The 22,089-nt window shown below is 42.3% G+C and overlaps 3 protein-coding genes and 1 long non-coding RNA gene across 7 annotated transcripts in view; 3 read left to right on the plus strand and 1 right to left on the minus strand.

Annotated features, from left to right (window-relative positions):
* The first annotated feature begins 4,562 nt into the window (after positions 1–4,562).
* Positions 4,563–8,519, plus strand: LOC143140552 (uncharacterized). 2 transcript variants are annotated; one of them, XR_012990661.1, is made up of 10 exons: positions 4,563–4,689; positions 5,141–5,201; positions 5,390–5,458; positions 5,888–5,923; positions 6,105–6,165; positions 6,357–6,413; positions 7,792–7,827; positions 8,003–8,038; positions 8,218–8,257; positions 8,438–8,519. It is a non-coding gene; the product is annotated as an uncharacterized LOC143140552 (long non-coding RNA). The 2 variants fall into 2 exon arrangements; XR_012990660.1 differs by having other exon boundaries at positions 8,218–8,519.
* A 304-nt stretch (positions 8,520–8,823) lies between these two features.
* On the plus strand, positions 8,824–13,995 carry cunh6orf47 (chromosome unknown C6orf47 homolog). 3 transcript variants are annotated; one of them, XR_012990662.1, is made up of 4 exons: positions 8,824–9,346; positions 10,022–11,035; positions 11,322–11,416; positions 12,165–13,995. XR_012990662.1 is itself a non-coding variant. In XM_076301530.1 (3 exons), the coding sequence occupies exon 2, from the start codon at positions 10,061–10,063 to the stop codon at positions 11,027–11,029; it is 969 nt and encodes a 322-aa protein (XP_076157645.1). In that variant the 5' UTR covers positions 8,826–9,356; positions 10,022–10,060; the 3' UTR covers positions 11,030–11,035; positions 12,165–13,995. The 3 variants fall into 3 exon arrangements, 2 of the variants coding, with proteins under 2 accessions (XP_076157645.1, XP_076157643.1); XM_076301530.1 differs by lacking the exon at positions 11,322–11,416 and having other exon boundaries at positions 8,826–9,356; XM_076301528.1 differs by lacking the exon at positions 11,322–11,416 and having other exon boundaries at positions 8,829–9,346.
* A 512-nt stretch (positions 13,996–14,507) lies between these two features.
* On the minus strand, positions 14,508–17,921 carry ppp1r11 (protein phosphatase 1, regulatory (inhibitor) subunit 11). The gene is made up of 3 exons (XM_076301531.1): positions 17,625–17,921; positions 17,057–17,165; positions 14,508–16,465 (listed from the first exon to the last, which is right to left on the minus strand). Exons 1-3 carry the CDS (start codon positions 17,706–17,708, stop codon positions 16,278–16,280), a joined length of 381 nt encoding a protein of 126 aa, XP_076157646.1. The 5' UTR covers positions 17,709–17,921; the 3' UTR covers positions 14,508–16,277.
* Positions 17,922–17,989: 68 nt separating this feature from the next.
* The window catches only part of vars2 (valyl-tRNA synthetase 2, mitochondrial), a 14,433-nt gene continuing 10,333 nt past the window's right edge, over positions 17,990–22,089 (plus strand). The window contains exons 1-11 of the mRNA XM_076301532.1: positions 17,990–18,245; positions 18,548–18,759; positions 18,973–19,054; positions 19,216–19,316; positions 19,518–19,639; positions 19,749–19,815; positions 20,457–20,554; positions 20,682–20,763; positions 21,096–21,215; positions 21,349–21,457; positions 21,542–21,630. Of these exons, the coding sequence (XP_076157647.1) occupies positions 18,568–18,759; positions 18,973–19,054; positions 19,216–19,316; positions 19,518–19,639; positions 19,749–19,815; positions 20,457–20,554; positions 20,682–20,763; positions 21,096–21,215; positions 21,349–21,457; positions 21,542–21,630 (1,062 nt within the window). The 5' untranslated portion in view covers positions 17,990–18,245; positions 18,548–18,567. The remainder of the gene's footprint in view (positions 18,246–18,547; positions 18,760–18,972; positions 19,055–19,215; positions 19,317–19,517; positions 19,640–19,748; positions 19,816–20,456; positions 20,555–20,681; positions 20,764–21,095; positions 21,216–21,348; positions 21,458–21,541; positions 21,631–22,089) is intronic.

Here is a 22,089-nt window from a genome sequence, read left to right on the forward strand (position 1 = left end):
TATGCAGTGGGTTATTGTAGTGACCATACAGTCTATGGTAGTGACAGTCACCTCATTGCATTTTTATTGAACAGTCTCATCAGCAGCGATAAGACTGATTTTCAAAATTGACCATTTTCTTTCAGAAAAGGAAGAAAACATTTCATGAAAAACTCACGATAGACACCATGGAAGGTAGCCTAAGTGCCATTTTTAGTATTTAGTAGTATTTTAGGAGTCTTTATTTTGACATATTCTTTTCTCCATATAGAGCCTTTTCAGATTTTGGTTTAAAGGATAAACTATTTGCTATATTTTCATTCACAGAACATCCTTCTCAACGTGAGACTGCATCGAAACACTCTGATGGCTCAAGCTCAGGATCTGCCATATGCTCACCTCAGGAGAGGAGGCACCTGTCTCATTTACAGGAATACATCCTAAATCTTACTGAGGAGTGAGTTTTGCTGCTTACAAGCCAATCCAACAATGATTCACCTGCCCTGAAATAATACCGATTTTAAGTTTATAGAGGTCTGCTGTTAAAATGTCCTCCTCTTTTTTTCTTTTCTTAGGGAGTGGAGGGCTTTCAGCAGCATGCTGCAATCTCCTGTGAGTACTGTTGTTCCAACAATACAGTGTGGCAGATTAGTTGAACCTTTCAAACTTTTATTACCCTTAGGGAGATGTTAGTCCATTTTCTTTTTTTTGGCACTGTATATATAACATATTTTTCATTGACCACAGATGACGAGGTCACAGTTTACAGAACTGTGCATGACCGTTTTGAAAGTAGTGAGCCTTAGCTCCATCACAGTAATTCTGCCGGCGTATGTCTGTGTGGCAAAGGATGCAGCCTCAACGCCCACTACCCTCTCAGACGCCACCTCAACTGAAAGGTACAGTCAAGCAGAATCAAGAATAATAAGTAAAATTTGCTAAATGGATTATGAAACAAACACTTATGGAAACTATGTTGAATGTCGTAGGCTACTAATTAGGTGAGAGTATATCTTAAAAGGTGAACCATGAAGCAATGTTGTAAACATAACATAAACACTTGGAACCAATCTCAATATTTGTATCTTTATTAAAGGTCTCCTTCATCAGTGCTGTGCCGTAGCTCACTGGCCACATCTCCTGAGTTACTGGTGACTGATGCGGACTTCACAGATGAAAGTGCTGCGAGTGAAAGCACCTCGTCTTTTTCACCTGAAATCACAGGTGGTCCTGTGAGTGAACTTGTGCGCAGAATGAAAGGGGCCCTGGAAACGTTGCGTAAATCGGTTGCATGGTACCCAGTGATCTCTGAGGTCTCAGACATTGATACAGATGCTACAAGCTCTGTGAGTGAGTCCTCTGGCCACACAGAGGCCCATGATTTGATCTGCATCACTGCTATCCTTGAAAGACTGGTAGCCAGTGGAAACATTCACAAGGTCGCCAGCAACCTTGTCAGTCAGATTCAGGGTGTTCTCCAGAACAGCAGCCCAGCTTCTATTCCTGTGGCTGCTAGTAAAAGCCTTTCAGATTCTGTCCTCACTACGAAGGTTAAGACAGTTCCAAAACGGGTTATAAGTGCATCTAATTTAGTTTATACCTACGCTGGGGATGCAATCAAGAATTTGCTTCAGCCATATTTTCTCCCCCTTATGGAATGGAATACAAATGAAGATGTTGCTTCGTCCACAATGTTCTCATCCAGGATCCAAAGCACACTCTCCGGCTCTTATGCCAGTGGTCGTCCACGTAGCTCCCAATCTGCTGATGCTGCCACTACCGAAGGTCCCTCCACTGTGCCCTCTCTTCTTGGGCTGGACAAAGCTGATTGCAGCTGCCTGATGACCAGACTGATTCAAAGGTTGCCTGCTAACATTAATTATCTAGAAACAGTGGAGTCTTCCCAATCTCACATTGCAACTTGTGATCGAGGCATGTCTCCTTCACGTACATTTAATGAAGTAGCCAACCTCTTCACCCAAGTGATGACTTACCAAGTAATGGACATAGTTGATTCGGAGCTGAAGAGACATGACCAGGCCAGCTTGTCCAACAAAAGACCATCTAGCGTCAGATCTTCTGATGAACCCAGGATCTTATCACCTGACATGGATGGAACTGTTACTGAAGGAGAAATCTCCTTTTTACTTGATACTAGCCCTGGCCACTCTGGTGGTTTGTTTTCCGGACTGATCCAGAGGTTCCTTGCAGAATTTAGATACTCTGAATCTGCTCTATCTGATGCAGGGGACGACGTCAGAGGCGCCGCTGCATCATCCCCCAGGAGCCAAAGCACCCGATCTGGCACTGTAAGCTTTGAGCCGGACATGGCAAAGGACTCAAAAGTTGCATCACAAAAACTTAAAAACATGTTAGGGCTGTTCACCAGTGTGATGGTTCGCCAAGTCGTGGATGTCCTTCACAAGGAATCAACAGTGGAAATGGACAGAGATACCGATCAGACTAAGGTTGTCCCCACTGTAGAAGAGCAATGCAGTGCAGATGAGGAGCCTCATGGCTCAACCAGCAGACCATCAAGTTCTAAAGCCTCTGATCGACTCACCATTTTGCTGTCAGATGCCATAACTGATGGAGATGAAGCAGTCTGTGACAGTGAGCAGAAGAAAAGTACAGGAAGCCCCTCCACCATGGCCGATATGGTTGGTTCAGACAGCAGTGACAATGGCTGTTTGGTCACGGTTCTGATGCTAAGGCTGTTGGCCAAAATCAAGGACCAACCAACTGCTTCAGCCGATATGATGGACTCCTCCCGAGAGCTGATTGAGAAGCTTCTCTCTGAGTTCAGCAGTACCTCAGGAACTCCAACCTTCCACACTTATCCAAGCAATGTAAAGGTTCAGGCCATATTTAGAAACATGGATAAGTTCCTCCTGAGGGAATTTGGACCAGAGACTGTCCTTCAGAGAGCTGTGGAGACACAAGACGTCTCTTTTGATAACGTTTTGCTAACGGCATTGAGGAAGGAATTGCTGCACCAGGGTGGTGAAGCAACTGATCCCCCGGCAACCCAGAATGCTCCACCCTCCCCTCAGCTGGTGCCTGTAGCAGAGGATGGCCCAACAGGGAGCACTAAACTGAAGATGCCAAAAATGAGGTTCAAAATGAAGGTAAGATGCCATTAACAATGCTATATGTTATTATCATGTTTCTCACAGTTGTCCAATTCTACTACTGTTCCTTTCCCGTGATGCAGGTAACTTTGTCACCTGAATAACATTTATTTTTGTTCTAAACTATTAGATGCCAAAAAGAGGCAGCAAGAAAGTGTCTCCTACCAATGCCTTTTCTGACTCAAGTAAGTTTTATGAGACATTCATGTAAACATCAAAATGTTTCACTTCCAGTTTAATATAGTGTGGTATTATAATTAGTTGCAAATGTTCTTTAACTTCTCATTGATGATGTGGATTTGCTTCTCCAGCTGATAAGCAATCAGAGACCCCTGCCCCTGGTATGCCGTGTGATGAGATGAATCCATCCGTGTCTGCTTCCGGACCGAAGACTCGCAAACGATCCTTTTTCCTCAGGATTTTCACATGCTGCACTTAGGCACATTTGAAGCCTAGGCCATTATTATTCTTAACAAGTATATATTCCCTTTCTTTACCCAATTGTTTCCAGTCAAATATAATAATAAAGTGTTTGCCTTCCTTAAACAAATTTAAATCCATATTCTTCATTCACTGATGTTAAGGAGATGTAAAATAATGTAATTTTCCGTTCATATTGAATGACCACTTAAAAATAACTCAATTGAAAGCATTAACCCACTTCAGGTGATCTTGATTTTCAACCCCACTACCTTGAATACCTAACCAGTGCAGATACAGAAGGCCTAATTAATTATAATTTCGATAATTATGAGGTTAGATGAAGATCTGTGCAAAGCCCCTGCAAAGTTTGATGAAGATCCTTTCAATGATCCTTGAGAATGGGAAGTATCACATAAACATAGTTTGACATGTTTTACCTTGACCTTTAACCCCTTGACCGTGAGAGCCTAATTAGTCAATCTAGCATTTATAGTGATTAACTAAAAGTTTGATGAAGATCCTTCAACACCCTTGGGAGATATCATGAAAACAGAAGACTGAGAAATATACAATAATACTATGAAGTGATGCCGGACAAAATTAATGTCCCTAAGTGACTTACAATAACATTAATAAACGTCAAAACTACAATTAACAGTTTAAAGTAAAGCTATAGCCTTAAAAATATTAAATTACAATCAATTACATGTCTGCACTGAAATAATCGAGTTTCATAGCACCCATCCACAATTCTAGCACCACCACTGGGCCTGAGTTTTCATTTCTCCAGTATTGTTGGACTGACCTTTCATATTAAGTTAAAAGCGATAATGGCATAAATCGCCTTACAACATTATTTAGAAGTGATAATCATTGTGCACAAATTAATGTACCAACAGATAGACCGACAGATACATAACGGACAAATGAAAACTATGCAGGCAACTTCTTTCTTACCTTACATGAGGACCCTTCCGTCACTGGTCCCTGATGATATAAATAGCGCAAAAACTATGAGACATCCTTCTTCTCCCGCTCACCGTGTCCATGAGGTTGTTTCAGGGCACCTTTTTTCATTCTGAGATGGCCCTAGTCAGGACAGTGCGAGGTCAAGAGATGTTGATATCATGAAATATGTCATGAGTCGTTTGAAATGGTAAGCGTCCCCTTTTATAACGTTACTTGGACGTGTGTAGCTTTACCTATGCTAACCCTTCCTTGGTTTCGTGATGAGTCGAAAGGGGAATTGGCAGAGAGTGTAACGTTAATGTTCGAAAAGCTAACAGTTTTGACGCTTTATTTTTTCTTAAATGCACTTAATAGCAAGTCACACCCCACGAGATCACCACATACTTGCAGTAAGTTATGTAACAGTGAGTGCGCACGTGGTGGACATGCGGTGAGCTTCCATTTGATCAAGCCAAAATGTTAGCTGTTAGCAGGCCAGTTACTTAGCAGTCTGCGTGTTTTATGATGACTTTACTAGACTAGAGTCTCTGATACCTCATGATGGTCTTTCACAGTGCACTGAAAAACATGCGTAATATTGTACAGCAATACACGACTGCCGTGGTTGAGTAGAAATAATGTTATAAATATCGTTGCAGCGACCTGATCTGGTGAGGCCCCCGTGACCATGGGCTCAAACGACCCGTGTACAATCCTGTGGTAAGCTGGTCTCATTGTCTTCGTTTGTTAAAACACTCGGTGTTATGATGAGTCTTTTCAGACTAGAGTCTCTGAAGAACCTTGATGCTTTTCACAGTGCACTGAACGCCAAATATGTGTTTTTTTTTTTTTCTATTGACATAAATGTCAGAAATTGTAGCCAACGTTGGTTTTCGTTCCCCTTGCAGACTTGAAGTCAACAGACCTTCCAAAACATGGTGGAGTTCAGTTGTATGGTTTGAGGTATTCTCATCATGGTAAGTTGCATGCAGATTTGTGGTGAATATTTATGAGTATTTTTTCCATTTAATTAATGTCTTAAGTGTCTTTTGAAAGTAGAATTATCATTAAAAGCTCAAACTCCTTTACTGGAAGCATGAAGTCAAATCATGTTTTGTGTATTACAATCCTGGTGAAAATTAGTGTGACTGTTACCAAAATGAGCCCATTATTGATCTATAGGAAAATTTGGGTATCCAGTATCTTATGACCAATACCACTATTACAAGACTAAACAATAAAATGACAGGAGTGATTGTCTAGCCACCAGGATCACAGAACATTAAGTTAGCAGATTTTTTATCTAAAGCGAATTACAGAATAAAGAATAGCATTCAAGCAGAAGGTTCTGTGTATATGACAATGGGGTGTTTATCTTAACTGACTTAATTTTGATGTCTTTACAGTGTCTTGTAGGAGGATGCAGGATGGACCTGTTGAAGGTGCGAATAATCTGTTTAATCATCTCCACTTCCAACATTGTGTTATGATGATTTTTTGCAGACTAGAGTCTCTGAATTCCATTGATGCTCTTTCACAGTGCACTGAACACACACTCAGTTTTAGATGTTCTCTCTTGAATTCTTGTGAATCTAATATGTATATATTTTTATTATGGTGTAGACTGACTTGGATGGTATCGTGGTCTGCAGTGAGGCTGAAGCTCCTGGTCTGAAGTGATTAGGTACATAGCCTTTTATAAAGGGGGAGGGGGGGCACACAGCACGCTTGTGTTCTGTCTATGATGATTGCGTTATTGGTTCAACTGAATGCAAATGAAGTTTTCTCGCAGCGCACTGAGATCCTGCTTATGCTTTTATTGAATGACATGCAGTCACCTGTTGCTGAGTCTTCCCCCTTTTTTTCCCATTAAAGGTATCTTCCTGCAACAAGAAGCTGTCATGGGGCTTGGTTGGAGGAATTCCCACGATGGTATGTTGCATGTAGATTTGTTTTCAAGTACTTTGGGAATTTTTGTTCATAAAATTAATCTCAAATGCCTCTTCTGAAATGGTGTCTTTCACCTTCATGTATATCAATTGTGTTTTAAATGCGCTGTTGATACTTGAAGGGTTTGAAAATTGCTATGCCGCTTTACTCCTTTCAGGCATTTTTGTAGGCAACTTCTAAAGTTGCCTGCCCTCAGATTACTTTTAATAGTATAATTATCATTAAGAGGACTAACTCCTTTACTGGAAAAATGAATGCATGTGTATTAAAATTCTGGTGAAAATTGCTATGACTTTTACACCCCCCACCAAAATGAATCCCTTACTGATCAATAGGGAAATGTAGGTATCACCATCTTATGACCCATACCACTCTTATTCACAAGAAAAAACAATGAAAGGACAGTGGAAGGATGGTCTTGCCACCAGATTAGAGTTTAGATTCTCTGCCTGAACTTGACCCGACCCGACCCGACCCTCGGGCCGGGTCGGGCCGATATTTCCAGCCACTATCCTCGGGCCGGGCCGGGTCCTTGATCAAGCTTGCTTTTTTTTTCTTTCTAATCATTAGCCTACTTGGGTGGGGAGCTAAAGCTATGCCATAGTCAGACTCAGAAATATTTTATATTTATCAAAGTAGGCCTAAGTAACAAGTGTATACAAAGTTATACAAGTTAGGCTCAGAGTTACAAAATGTCAATTGTAATGTCATCTGCGCAACACGTGTCATGCGCAGCTTCTCCACTCGCACACATCACACCGGGCCTGCTGTGCTGTATTGTGTAGCTTAAGTGCAACGTGAAGCTTGAAGATGTAAAGAAAAAAAATGAAAACAGGAGAAATAACTTCGAGGAAGTTTGGAGAAAAGTCGGAGGTATGCATTTGTCAGGTATGCTTTGTTGCGTGCATTAAGTGCGCACGATGTTCACCTATGACAGCAAAAATACTTTTAAGATGAACATGAAGCAGGCTTGCCATGGTCATGCCATTGCCTTTTGTCATCTCAATGTCCTCTAAACGGATTTCTGTAGCTCAAACAGCTCGGAATTGTAGTTGAGAACGTCAGTTATAATGGCCCACGTATTTAAAAAATGTCGGGTTTAAATCGGGCTCGGGCTCATAATTACAGTTAACGTGTCGGGCCGGGTCGGGCTCGGGCACAATGTGCACGGGCTCGGGTAGGGTCGGGCTTGATTTTTTTGGGCCCGATCTAAGCTCTACACCAGATCAAAGAACATTTAATTTTGCAGAGACTTGTATCCAAAGCGGCTTGCAGAATAGTGAACGTTCGAGTAGAAAGTGGCCTCTGTGCATATGACAATGGGGTGTTTATCTAACTTAATTGTGACGTCTGTTTACAGTGTCTTGTAGGAGGAAGCAGGATGGGCCTTTTGAAGGTGCGAATAATCTGTTTAATCAACCCCACCACAACAGTGTGTTATGATGATTTTTTGCAGACTAGAGTCTCTGAATTACATTGATGCTCTTTCACAGTGCACTGAACACACTCAGTTTCATACATTTCCTTTTGAATTCTATTGGGAATCTAATATGTATATTTTCTGTCTACAGAGTCTTGTAGGACAAAGCAGGATGGGCCTTTTGAAGGTGTGAATAATCTGTTTAATCAACCCCACCACAACAGTGTGTTATGATGATTTTTTGCAGACTAGAGTCTCTGAATTACATTGATGCTCTTTCACAGTGCACTGAACACACTCAGTTTCATACATTTCCTTTTGAATTCTATTGGGAATCTAATATGTATATTTTCTGTTCTGGTGTAGACTGACTGCAGTGAAGTTGAAGCTCCTGGTCTGAAATGAGGTACAAACCATCTTAATAAGGATGGGGGAACACTTGTTTTCTGCCTATGATGATTGCGTTATTGGTTCTACTGAATGCAAATGAAGTTTTCTCGCAGCGCACTGAGATCCTGCTTATGCTCTTATTGAATGACCTACAGTCCACCTGTGTTGCTGAGTCTTCCCTTTTCCCCCCTCCAAGGTGTGTTCCTACAACAGGAAGGTGTCCATGAAGTTAACTGGATTAACAGCTCTCTAAGACTAATAAAGTGAATTAAATGTAATAGTGTGTTTGTTTTAATTGAAATTGTGTGTGTGTGTGTAAAGAAATATTGATATATTTACAGAAGAGTAAATGTTGAAAAGCTGCATGTATGTTAAGTTTTTGACTACTAAGCAATTGCCTATATGAAGGCAATTGCTTCATATCACAAATTGAGTGGAGCCACGTTTACGAATATATATATATATATATATATACATACTGTACTCCTAAGTGAACTTATAAGCAGAGTTGAGTTCCATATGAAACCTGTGAAAAAGGTGGTTATAGCTAGAGCTAATGGTAAACTAGCATTAAGGTCTGCGCCAGACACCCAGCTGTTTCCGGTTTCAGCAGTGTTTTGAGTCACGTTGAACGACCTACCTGGCATGGCTAGCAGCTCCAGAAGCTAATATTTGATGCATGCACAAAATATGCGAATGACCCCCCCTGTAACAGCGGGAGTGGCAAGCTTGTATTTCCTCCGTCAAGTGGCGATAACATGTTTAACATCGGTAGCTATTAGTGTGGCGCAGCTGGCGAATTAATCGTACGTCAGGTTAGCTAGCTGGCTAGCTTTTGTGTTAAATATTTGATGGTTTACGTAAGTTCGTAGTTGGTAAACAAACCTTGGAATACACTGGTTTCACTATCACGTGTGGGATACAATTTATGTAATGCTAATAGAGAACCTAACAGTTAAAACCAACCAGACAATATAAAAATAAACACAGCAACGTTGTAATCTACCGCTAGTGATTTATGATGCGCTGTCGGTTACATTTCCTGGAGGACAGATCTCCGTAAAAGTTTCTGTGACCGAATCGTTAGCATCTTTGCTCATTGGAGGTAAGAAAAAGTAAATAGTTTTTTTTTAACTCAAGCATAAAATAACAGAAGCTGTTAGGGGCATGCAGTGAACATTGGCCTTTAAGGTGGTTGAATTAACTAAATGTATATTGGTTCGGATAGCTTGTAGGATGGAACGTTTCCATGTTTACTTGAGGGTTAAATTTGAGGTTCTAATGCTAACGTTAACGTGTCGAGAAAACTTTTTGGTTGATTTCAAAGTTGTCTGCCTCTGGTAATGCACAGTCCCGTTTGTAAGTCACCCCTTCCCCTTACACTGGATTCAATGCCTTGTCAAAGAGTAGTTATGCAACGTATTGGGCACTTTTGCATTTACAAATATCTTGTTAGCCGTCAAGGGGCTAATTTATCGGGCGAAATCACCGAAAGGTCGACTTGCTAACGTTAACGTTTAACGTATCGTTAGAAGCTAGTTTCTAGTGGTCACACGCCCAAGTATATAATTTCGTTGCTGACATGTAATGTTAGGGTGTAACCTTTTCTTTGTTTCGGTCCGAAAGTTTAATCCTCCTCATTGTATCTGTTTTTTGCGTTTAACGTGTATTGGTTCTAATGTTAGTTATTGTTTTATTAATCCGTTTTATGAATTTTAAACACACAAAACCATTCCTCCTGAAATTGAAAGCAACTTTTTTTAAAATATCTTTTATACAGTCTTCTTTGTGAGAGGACCAAGCGGCCAGGAGGGCTGTCATGACGTCTGTGACCCAGCGGGTTTGGGGATGGGTGCGCCCTACCCTGGCCTACCGGCCATGGGGGGATAAAGGTAGCCCCAAGAAGTGTGTGATGGATGACAGCAGCCCGAGGACCAGCTGGGGTTGGGGGGGTGTCTTGTCATGGGTGTGGGGGGCGCCAAAAGAGAAGACTTACCACAAGGCACTGACAGAGGAGTACTGGGAGGCAGCAGAGGAGACAGTACAGCACAGAGAAGTTGAGGACTTGCGAGCAGGTTTTGGCACTCATGAGTGTGACAGCAGACCCCCAGTGAAGAGTGCCTCACGGTGGTGGCACGCCATGCTGCCCACCTCTTACCTGCCCTGGTCTAAGTTGGCCGCCTTCGATGGAGTCTGGCAGCGTAAGGTGGCGGGGTGGGGAGAAAGCTCATGGGACAATGATAAGGTGGACGGGGATATCTCAGACTATGACACCCCACCCCCATCCCCTACACCGTTCCAGAAGGCTTCGTCTTTTAGTGTTTTCTCACGGTCCTGGGAAGGGGAGATCTTGCCAGAGCACTTTGACATCTGCTTTAACTTCCTTCGACATCTCTTCGATCTGTGTGTAGTTGGCCTGCTCTGGGCGGTGTCCCTCCCCGCTCGTGTGTTCTTGGACGTTTTGGGGGTGCAGGGCGCCTTGAAACTCTGGCTGCACGGCATGGCCATGTTCTTAGTCTCCGCCGTTGGCATGGCGTCACTCCTGTGGGTGGTCCAAGAATTCTTGCCGCAGTTTGCGTTGGTGTACGGGATCATCCAGGGCCTGGTCATCTCCGTCAGCGTACGCCAGAGTGTCATCACTGGAGAGGGGGAGCAAATGGAGGAGAAGGAAGGACAACAGGAGGAGGTGGAGGAGACGAGTGAGAAGAAACTGGAGGTCGAGACTGACATGCAGAAACCAAGCATGGAGGAAAGCAGCAGAAGAAAGATTAAGACTAAGTTACTTTGATTAGAGGTGAGTGTTGTGTGGAAGGTGCCTCTTCATCTGTGATCACCTATGTTTAGTTCAGAAATAGGCTCAACACCTACGCAGAGCAGATTATCATTATTCAAACATAACTTTTTTTTCCCAGGATAATCATGACGACAACATGCCCACATTATCTGATAAAAGCATAAAACATCAAAATGTCTCCAACACAGCCTATCTCTCATAACCAGGGAATAAATGTTGACTGGGAATGCTGGTTGCAACAAGTTTATAGTGTACTTTTGTGAGTTGGATATTTTGCTTGTGTTAGGCATTGTCAATTCAAGCTGCAGTGAGAAGTGTTTTTCCCCGTTGAATGGGCCTTTGAAGGCATGCAGCTGAAACCAATGGCCATGACATTATGAGGTTAGTTGGAAAACAAACTGAACTAATGGTGTTACATGGATGTCTTTTCACATGGTCAGTGCTACTGTAATGTACAACCTGAACAAATGATGTTGCATGGATGCCACTTCAGCAGGGCAGTGCTAGCCTTATGGACTTTACAGCCTGAACTAATGATTTCAATTCACAAGGAGAGCATTGGACAGAAATAATGAAATAAATTGAATGCCCCTTCAGAACACTAATGCAGCACTTGATTTCTGTGCCCATTGAGTGTCGAGGGAGAGTGTTACTGAATCGGTCCTGAGAATAGACTAACACAGTTCTACCTCCAAACTGATCCTAAATTAGACCTCGGGAAGTAGGCAACCTCAAGGAGAGCAGTTAGGATGTAGGGCTGGTAAATTAGATCAAAGAAATCTGCTTAGCCGTTAAACATTCTTTTAATGCTTGCCAATGAAGTGGCCTATGCATGATTTCATTACACACCAGCTGTAGAAAATGTTTGACAACACTGAGGCCACCTGCTCAAACCGGCTGCCTGCTAGACTATTAGAAGCAGGTGGCTGACCGTTGTACAGGGTCTTTTTTGCCTACTAACGTTATCTGCCGTCCTGTCTACCCATGTGCTTATTCTCTTATTTTTTCCTTGTAGGACTGGTGGAAACTGAAATAGATGAGCCATTTGTGTGTGTGTGTGTGTGTGTGTGTGTGTCTAATGATTGTCAGGAGTTTTCTCTTATTCTCCTGTCTGTACTTGTCTCTACAGGCTGACTGGATCCTGGTGCTTCTGCACGTGCTCCATCCAGGGGCCTCATTGCCTAGAGCTCTACATGACCTACACTCCACTTAACTTGGCGCACGTCACAAAGCCACTGCAGCTTTCTGCTCCGAGGAAAGGATTGAGACTCTTCTTCAACGTGACTTAAAGGAAAACCTCACACTACTACCAGCTTTTTCCATGTGTATGTCTTTTGTCTATTTTACTTGCCCTAGATGTTCGGTACAAGCTGTGAATTGGAACATCACACATTTTGTTCATATTAAAATCTATTCCATTACTTATGAGTTCATGAAGCTTTTGGGTAGATCAGCAGTTTTAGCAGGTTCACTTTATATATCCATTTATAAGGAATTTTGGGTCATATGAAACTGGAAACTAGCAAGGAGTTCCAGTTTACATCCACAATGGTGACATAATTTAAGTATTCCATATAGCACAGAAAGCATCTCTGTGAAAGGACACCTTTTAAAGAAGGGAATTTTATTTTTTGTCTTACACTCAAATGACTTGAGCTACAGCCTCCAGATCTCTTCGCTAGAGAACTCCCCTCTCATCTTCTGGCAGTCTTCCCACCAGCTCTGCTGATTGTTCATTTATGGATCCTGCTGATGCCCAGCACTCTGTTTGATATGTATAAGCCCATCTGCATATACAGGAGAAGAATAGAACCACTGCCACAGTCTCTGCACGTGTCTTGTCCCACTATTGCCTTGTGATTTCGACACATTTTATGACCCGCCTGTCGGCCAGCGTGCATGTGTTTTTGTCTCTATTCCCCAATTTTTGTTCCCCTTGGGGAGACGTTGAGTTAACCATTGGACAACTTGGACGGAGGTATAATGGATTTGATGACCTTTTGATAGACTGATTTCAGTGCTCTTGTGTAGACATAGAAGGCTGGGGTGTACTGCTGTATTTTTGCTGCCATCGGTATGAATTGTTTTCATTTTGTGGGAAAGGTATTTGGGGATTTTGTCCTAAATGTGTATGTTTGTTCATGTGCCATAGGCTTATTATATTTGCATGTCCTAACAGTAATAGCTAGACACACACACAAGAGTACACACACACACTAAGATCTTTACAGCCTACTAATATTACACATCATTTTATTTACAAAAACCTGTAATATATCAACTGACATTTTTTTAAAGCAGGGTCTTTATTCAGGTGGTATGTTAATTTCCATTTGGAATGGAATGGCCTTACTGACTAATGCAGTAGCCCATTGTATTGTTGCATTTTTATCAGTTTATATTTACCATGAAGACAAGTTCAGTCATTCAGTTACAGTGTTGTATCACATGTATACAGTTACCACATCTACCTATAACCAGCACAATATCTTTTTTACTGTTTATTTCTTGCACATTTTTTGTTTTAATATAGCTTTTTTATGTTAATCTAACCTCTATGCATGTTTAAGGCTGATGTAACTGTTTTGTGCGCACAGAACTAAGCTTTAAACTCTTTTCTATATGAATCTCTTTTTTAATCCTTGTATTATTGTAATACTTTAAACACACTGAAGTCTCTGAAAAAGGAAAAAAAAACTGCTTGTGTCCTCATATGCTTTCACCTTGTGGATTTCTTAGGAATGCAGACTAACTGCTGAAATGAAATGCAAGAGGCATACACATGTGTGGTGACTCCGGAGATGTTGTGTTAACATTTGTTTGTTTTGGGGGGAGGTTGAGATTGTAGAGGTGGATAGAGAGAGGAAGGTACAGAAAGAGGAGGTGAACGTGTTATGCTGTTCTGAGCCCAGTTGTGTTCTGGACCGAGTGTGAATAAAGATAAGCGTCACTCCAGTGTGCATGTGACTGAATTGTTTTGGTTTCTGATGGATCACAGAGATGAACAGATGTACAATTGTTTAGTGTTAATCTGATATTCACTGCAAACTCCTCAGAATTGGCTCAAGGGGCTAGACTGAGCTTGCTCCTTTGGGCTCATATCACATTCCTGTGGCGATAGGACTATGCAAGACTGTGATGAGCCATTGGGATTTGCTTGCTGGCATTCGTCAGGCAATAGCCTGGAATAAACCTGCTGATGGCTACAAAACAAGTGGCTGGAAATGGCTGCTCTTTACTTGACTTATTTATACCAACAGTGCCCTGGAGACAGCAGTTATCCTCACTCAGCCTCCTAGTTTTGTAATGCTAAATATGTCATCTAATTGAGCCCAACTACCCTTAAAAGATTAATCTGGAAGGCGGAGGGTCAGGTGGTGGCACTTAAGTTCTACAAAAATGTCCAAACTGGGCTTTTCCAAAATTGGTAAGGATCCAGTACATCCTTTGGAATGCATTAGAACAGACAAAATTACAATCACAGGTCAAACCTCTTTATTCACATTAAATCTGTTATGTTTTCATTATATACACACATGTGCATCATCTGTTAAGTAACATCAGAGTACATACATACTGCAGGTTTTATTGTAGAAAATGGTGGCATATACTGGTAGGAGATTCCTGTGGTGTGAGGCTAAGCAGTCAGATGTGGAACACTGATGACCAGGTGGCAGAGTCCAGCCGAAGCTGGGCAGGAGACATGAATCACAAACACGCCATTTCAGACAGCGATTAGCCATGCACCCACCCTCATACACACACACTGACTCTCACACCCAGGCTGTGTCTGGTGCAGGGCAGAGCCACACCCTGAACTACATGCATGTAGCATATTCATTGGCCCTTAACTCAGCTTAGCAGTGCTCTGGGACTGGAAGTTTCAAATGTCATGTGATGTTCTTAGGATGAACTCTGGTTCCGTCTGAGAGACCAATCTGAAGACTACCCTGTCAGAATAGTTTTGTTTTTAAAAGCGGTGGTGTGTGAGATGCTGAGATTTGTGTTCATGTGTGAGAGCTAAGACAAGAGTATAGGGAGGTCTGCCCACGAGAGCCAAGTCCACCGTCTGTCCATACGTGAAAATGGGAAAAGTCTCATGTTTGATCACTGAATTATTTATATAGATTTTGTCTCACAATTAAAAGTTGAAAGGAATCTAAATGTGTTAAGATCAGCACTGTTTAACGGGCCGATATATTAATGCCAGCTGCTCAGGCTCTTCTCTGCTTCCATGGGTGAAGCCTCATCAGATTACAGATGAGTGCTTTAGGAATCAAACGTTTATATACTTACAACAGGTGCAGCGTGCACCTTTAACACACTAAGCCATAAGCTAGGCCACACTCGTATCAAGCACACAGATTGTCAGAACTATGTGGAGTCTGCAGCAAGTTGCCAGGGCTTGTGTCCATGCAAAGCTGTTAGGGAATTCACAAATGTGGTCAACTCTTCATGGTCTCGAGTTGCTCGTTATGTTATAGAGTAGTAATATTAATGGGTTTTTCTTTTTTTTCAGTATTTAAAGTTGTAAAAAAAAACTTGCAAGCTCCCGCACACTGTCTTCAGTTGCAATTGTAACTTTAATTTGCAATGTTTGCCTGATGATGATTTCGGTCATATGACCGAAACGTTGCAAATTAAAGTTACAATTGCAAATGAGGACAGTGTGCGGGAGCTTGCTACTTTTTTTATGTTGATGACCCTGTGGGCTTTCTCTGACACACCCGTCCCAAGGAGGTGTGCAAAAGAACTCAACGTTCTCAGTCATATTAAATTGTAAAGTGATAAGATGAACATCACCACAGGGACAGTGCCAACGGCACTTGGCCAGGAGGCCAAAACAATCCAAACCTCTTGAAGCACAAGATGCTCGGCATGGAGACATTCCCACTGAGGGCGCCATCTAATGAAATTACTAAAATTCACTCTACTTAAAGCTAATATTAAGACAGACAAATAAATAATAAGGGAAATCAACTATGTAAAAAGAGGCAAAACTGACCTATATGTACAATTATTTAACCTCACCCCACCCTTACTCTCCTGCCACACACATCCGAAGCATTGTGATTGTGAAAACGGTTTGGTTCTCTTGCATCAGAGCCTGTGTCTGTGTGTGATTCTCATTCTCTCCAGGGAATGCTATGACTGAGTGCAATGAGGGGTGAGTAGAGCTATCTTTATGACGGTCACAGACTGCAAACCCCCACCAGCCGGCCACCAGCTACACTGACATGCATCAGTGGGTGTGTGGACCTCCAGAGCTAGGGGGAGCTGTACCACCACCGCCGCCTCCTCCTCCACCCTCTCTGTGCCGGCTTCCATGGCCCATGATGCAATGTGCACTCCCGCACCCATCTTCGTCCTCCCCTTCACTCTCTGTGGACGACTCGCCAAATTGACGTGGCTTCTCATATATACAGCAACCTGCAGATCACAAATATACACACAGTCATGGAACCTCTCCAAAACAAAGATTTGCTACACACTAGAGACAGCATTACAACAGTGATACACATTCAGGATACAAGAGTACACACACCCTCTATTATGGACAGAAGGCATGGCATCCACATAAACACAGACATCTATGAAGAACATTAGACACATTGCCATTTTATAGAGGTCATAACAAAGGTAATCTAGTTATAGATAAGGGACTGGATCAAGTTCCGCTTCAACCCTCTCTGTTTTGGATTGCTGCTGATAGTGACTAAGTCAAGACTCCATTACACAACAATTTTCTCTCAAATATTCTAGTGAAGCTGTGAGCACGATACCTCATTGGTGCTGTACTAAATGCAGCAAAACTGAACAGGCATTTTAGACATTCACTCAGAATACAAGATTTGACAATTGAGAGAATCAAGGGCCTTTTTTCTTCTAAGAGAGGGAGTGACGTTTATAGGCTTAGTACTCATATACACTATGTTAGAACTGATGTGCACGATTATGCAAATAGCCTCGCGGTCTATATAGCTGGACTGGAAGGACTGTCAGCCTGCGTCTGACACTCACATTTTGATGATCTTCTGCCCAGATGTTCGTTGTCAACCGTGTCGCTGGACCACTCCACCTTCTTCTCAGTTTTCCGCTTCCTGAGTTTTATGGTCAGACTTCGACCCTCCTGAATAACATATTCACGATTGGTTATCTTGCTCAAGTTCAGCTTGATAACCACTGTTTTTAAATAAAGATGACCAAGAATTGGTTTACATCATTGTTCTGTCATCAGTCAAAATATGCCCATCTACCAATCGAGCGATCCAATAAGTAAAAGCGATCGCAGTTTAATCAATGTAATGGTTAGTTACATGCACATCGTGAAATTATTTCTTGCGGATCGCTACATGGCAACCTAGATAACGTTAACGACAGGTTGCAAACTAGTAGCCTCGCGCTAGTTAGCTAACGTTACTCACTTCGTTTTAGCTTGATAGTTAACATTAGCAACAAGCTCACAATGAAATAGCTTACGAGATGTAATAATAGAATGACAGAAACGGTATGTGAACCGAATAACCAAAGCAAAAGTAATGAATTACAAATGTCAGCCCACTATAAATAGCAATATAGCACTATGTACCTGCTGGGGCGGTGGCGGTGTGTTGGTCTGGACCGTCTCCGTTATCGTTTCACTAACGTTAGAAGTACCTGGGACCTCCGCCATGGCTGCTAACGTTAGCCAGCTAACGGTACTGCTCTCTTTCAAATCAGTTAGGTACTGAAACGTGTTCTGCTGTCACAAAATGAAATTATTAAACGCTAGTTGTGTTATAACACGCGCTTCCACCAATTTACTACCGCTACTGTATCATCTCGCGTAATCAGTGCGTCGAAGCAGTGGTACTGCATGAGTTGATTGTTTATGCGCTTAGTTTGCTTCTGATCGAACAACTTTCACAGACGGACCACTTCCGTTCATTAGAAGGGGTGTTTCTCAGATCTGTGTTCGATGTGCTACATATACATTATACACACTGTCTCATAGAGCTAACATGTGATTCCACCACATAAGTTAACGTAACTTATTGGTAAAGTAATGTTGGATGTTACTATCGTTTTGTATCGATTCAGGGACGAGATCTGAGATCTACTTATTATTCAGTCACCAGAAAAATATATGGATGCCGATGTACTAGAATGCTATGTTTCAGAATGACAGCTTCCTCCAACATGTCTGCGCCCTACTGCACATATTAAGAAGGTAGGCCTATATGTCATATTAGCCAAATTCTCATGCATGTATCTCCTGTCATTCATATCAGTCATATTTCGCTGCATATATACCCAAGAAGAAAATATTTGGTCGTTAGTTGCTCATGAAATACAAGACGGAGGTGATCAGTGTCACATCCAGGGACAACGCATATCAAGAACGCCCCCTCCAGTTTTCTTTTGTGGTAATTTTTGCATTATGAGCATCTAGCATCTAGCATCTCTCTCTCTTTCTCTCTCTCTCTCTCTCTCTCTCTCTCTCTCTCTCTCTCTCTCTCTCTCTCTCTCAAGACAATATTAGATGTCTGGGGATGTGGAATCCCATGTGTAACCTGCCACTGGGGATCCGGCAAAGTGGGACAAACCGAGTGTGGAGAGTGTGGGGTTGCAGACTCTGTTCTCAGAGTCCTAAAACCCCCATCCAACAGTCCAATCCCACATTGCGGCCTCAGGCTGAGAAACAGAGACGGAAACGAGAGAGAGAGAAAGCCATCCTAACCAAGGTAACTGACCTTGAAAGAATCTCAGTTCACAAAGGCGCATGACGACTTTTTCAGCACACACACTATAATAAATAACTTGCCACATAGCCAACTCATGTCATGGACACACTACTTATATTGCACTCACTATGCAGCACTTTTCAAACATGCAATTTGTATTACCCCTGAAAAACCATAATGGCATACAGTTGATTGACTCAGTGACACTTGCAGGGTGTTGAAAATGAAGGCATAAAATGGACTGAAAAGGATAGGATAATATACAGCGCTTCCACTGTACCAGGAGAAAAGAAAGGTCTCATTTTATCTTTTTTTGTGGCCAAAAAATAATGATACTGATGATAATGCATGTTCATGTTTAATGTCAGTTCAGTGACACATGTGATCTAAACTGGGTTGTTTGTAGTTCGCAGTGCTCTTGACTCACTTTGATCCTGTTTTTTTTCTGTCTCTCAGACACCACTGTGCCCTTTCCTCAGGCCTATAGTCCAGAGTATGTAGAGTCCTGTTGGTATCAGTGGTGGGAAAAAGAAGGGTTCTTTACCCCAGAGCACCATGTAAGAGAGTTTGCCATGAAATTCATTGTATTTCATTATATGCATGTTACTACCACAACACAATTTGGTGTGGAATGTCAAAGAGATGCTGGCTGCTATGTCATTCCTTTTTATTTGACATGCTTATTATATCAGCAATTTTGTGTTTTGTTAAGATGATGTTGTCTTAGTTGATCCCCCCCCCCCCCCTCTCTTTCTCAGAGGAAACTGTCACATTCTGTCAATGGAGCTTTCTCACTGTGTATCCCTCCCCCCAACGTGACTGGATCTCTCCATCTGGGCCATGCCCTGACTGTGGCAATTGAGGACACCCTGTCCCGCTGGTCAGTGGCATAGTTTGTCTTACGTAGGTCACGGACAGTCCATGTATACTATGTAGTGTTGTAGACAACCAGGCCAGAATATGTGACATTTCATATTTTTATTATTCAGGCGACGGATGCAGGGCTACAAAGTGCTGTGGGTACCAGGCTGTGATCATGCCGGAATTGCTACACAGGTGTGTGACTGGCTCAATATGTTTCATGAAGTATTTTTTTTTTGACTCAGTTAAAGGAGAATTCCGGTGTGATATTGACCTAAAGTGTGTTGAAACATGATACCGAGTGTGAACGTATGTCTCATAGCCCATCTCAGCTTGTCCCCTGCACTCCGAAATCTGGTGCTAGTTAGCCGATGCTACCAACAGATTTTTCAATGGGGGTGGCTCGGGCATCGGCCTAGCCATGCAAATAAATCACTGTTTTACACCATTTACGAGGCTCAACGTATCTCCACACTTCATTAGTAGACTTCCGAGGGCCCTGACATTTAAAACGAGACATTGAGAACTTTGAAAAAGCACTGGTAGTTTACTTACAAGACGATTTATATAGACAGTATCTTCATTAAGTTTAGCGTTTGCAGCCATCTTGAATTTAGTCACGATAAGTCAAGCGACGAGTACGAATGAACAGGTATGATAAGGGATCAGATTCCAAAAATTCAGTGGAAATGCATATCATGTTTCAATACACTTTAGGTCAATATCACACCGGAATTCTCCTTACAATTTACAATGTGTGTGGTTCAGAACATGAGCGTAAACATGTGTTTATGTGTGTGTGTGTGTGTGTGTGTGTATGTGTGTGTGTGTGTTAGTCTGTAGTAGAGAGGAAGTTGCTGAGGAAACATGGGAAGCGTCGGCAAGACTACAGCCGAGAGGAGTTCCTCCGGGAGGTGTGGAACTGGAAAAATGAGTGAGTCCCAGCCTCCTTGTCCAGTCCTTTTTTACTCTGTTTCTGTGTTGTATTGTTCACCTGACCATTAATCATCAGTGAAAGTCAATAATTGTATGATGTCCATGTTAAAAAATCTTAATTTTAGTAAAGGAGATGAGATCTATGAGCAGCTGAGGAAACTTGGAGCCTCCCTGGACTGGACCAGAGCCTGCTTCACCATGGACCCAGTAAGGAGGCAGGGCTCTGGACATGTACACATCACCTAAATAGAGATGGAAATACAAAACACACACACACACAGACACACACACACACACACAGACACACACACACACACACAGACACACACACACACACACAGACACACACACACACACAGACACACACACACACACAGACATACACACACACACACACACACACACACACACACACACACACACACACACACACACACACACACACACACACATACACACACAGACACACACACACACACATTAGTGTTAGGCCAGTGTGTTACTGATGTGTGTACACTGGGTTTGTGTGTGTGTTGTAGGGTTTCAGCAGTGCTGTGACAGAGGCCTTTGTGCGTCTGAGTGACTCTGGTCTCATCTACCGCTCTGAAGGCCTGGTCAACTGGAGCTGTGCTCTGGAATCGGCCATATCTGATATAGAGGTATGTCCATCTCTACGCCTCCTGACCCTGTCTATCTGCAATTAATCTGTTTCAATCTACGTATCTACGATGCATTTTAGTTACGGTTTTATTTGCTGCCTTTTAAAATATCTAAACCTATTTTTGACAATAGGTAGACTCCAAGCAGTTGCCTGGTAGGACACTTCTGTCAGTTCCTGGTTATGAGCGCAACATTGAGTTTGGCACAATAGTTACATTTGCATATCCTGTTGAAGGACAAGGTAAGTGCCCTGGTATTTAGAATTGTTTCTTGTGTAACTAAAAGAGGAGGTTTGTGCGTTTACCCGCATGGTTGTGTGTGCTAGATGGCGAGGTGTGTGTATCAACAACGCGGCCAGAGACCATGCTGGGAGACGTGGCCATAGCTGTGCACCCGGATGATCCTCGATACACAGTAAGTCCATCAATGATGTATACACACGCCACACTTATAAACGCACGTCATACAAAATATATGTCAATACAGGTGGAATGCAAACACACTGCAGACTTACTGTAAGTAGGCTCACCGACAGAGCCATTTCTCCCAGACACACAAACTGTACACATTGCAGAAAGATTAACTGCTGCTTTGTGACGCTGCTTTGGGGTGGCTCTGAAGTGATGTTTCAGTTGCTGAGATAGATAGATAGATAGATAGATACTTCATTGATCCCCAGGGGAAATTCAAGAAATTGCTGATGCTGAAAATTAAAACCCATCTCTGTGTGTTAGATTCAACTTTATTGTGATTGTGCAGAGTACAAGTACAGAGACAACAAAATACAGTATTGTTTTTCTCCTGTTGAATGGTTTGTTTTGGTATAAGAAGGTAATCTCTTTGGTAATGCTCAGCTCTCTGTTCCCTTATTCA

The sequence above is a fragment of the Alosa pseudoharengus genome, unplaced genomic scaffold, assembly GCF_046254945.1.
Source record: "Alosa pseudoharengus isolate Yale_2024_CS ecotype anadromous, Long Island Sound unplaced genomic scaffold, YU_APseudo_1.1 YU_APseudo_1.1_scf_23, whole genome shotgun sequence".
Lineage (NCBI taxonomy): Eukaryota > Metazoa > Chordata > Actinopteri > Clupeiformes > Clupeidae > Alosa > Alosa pseudoharengus.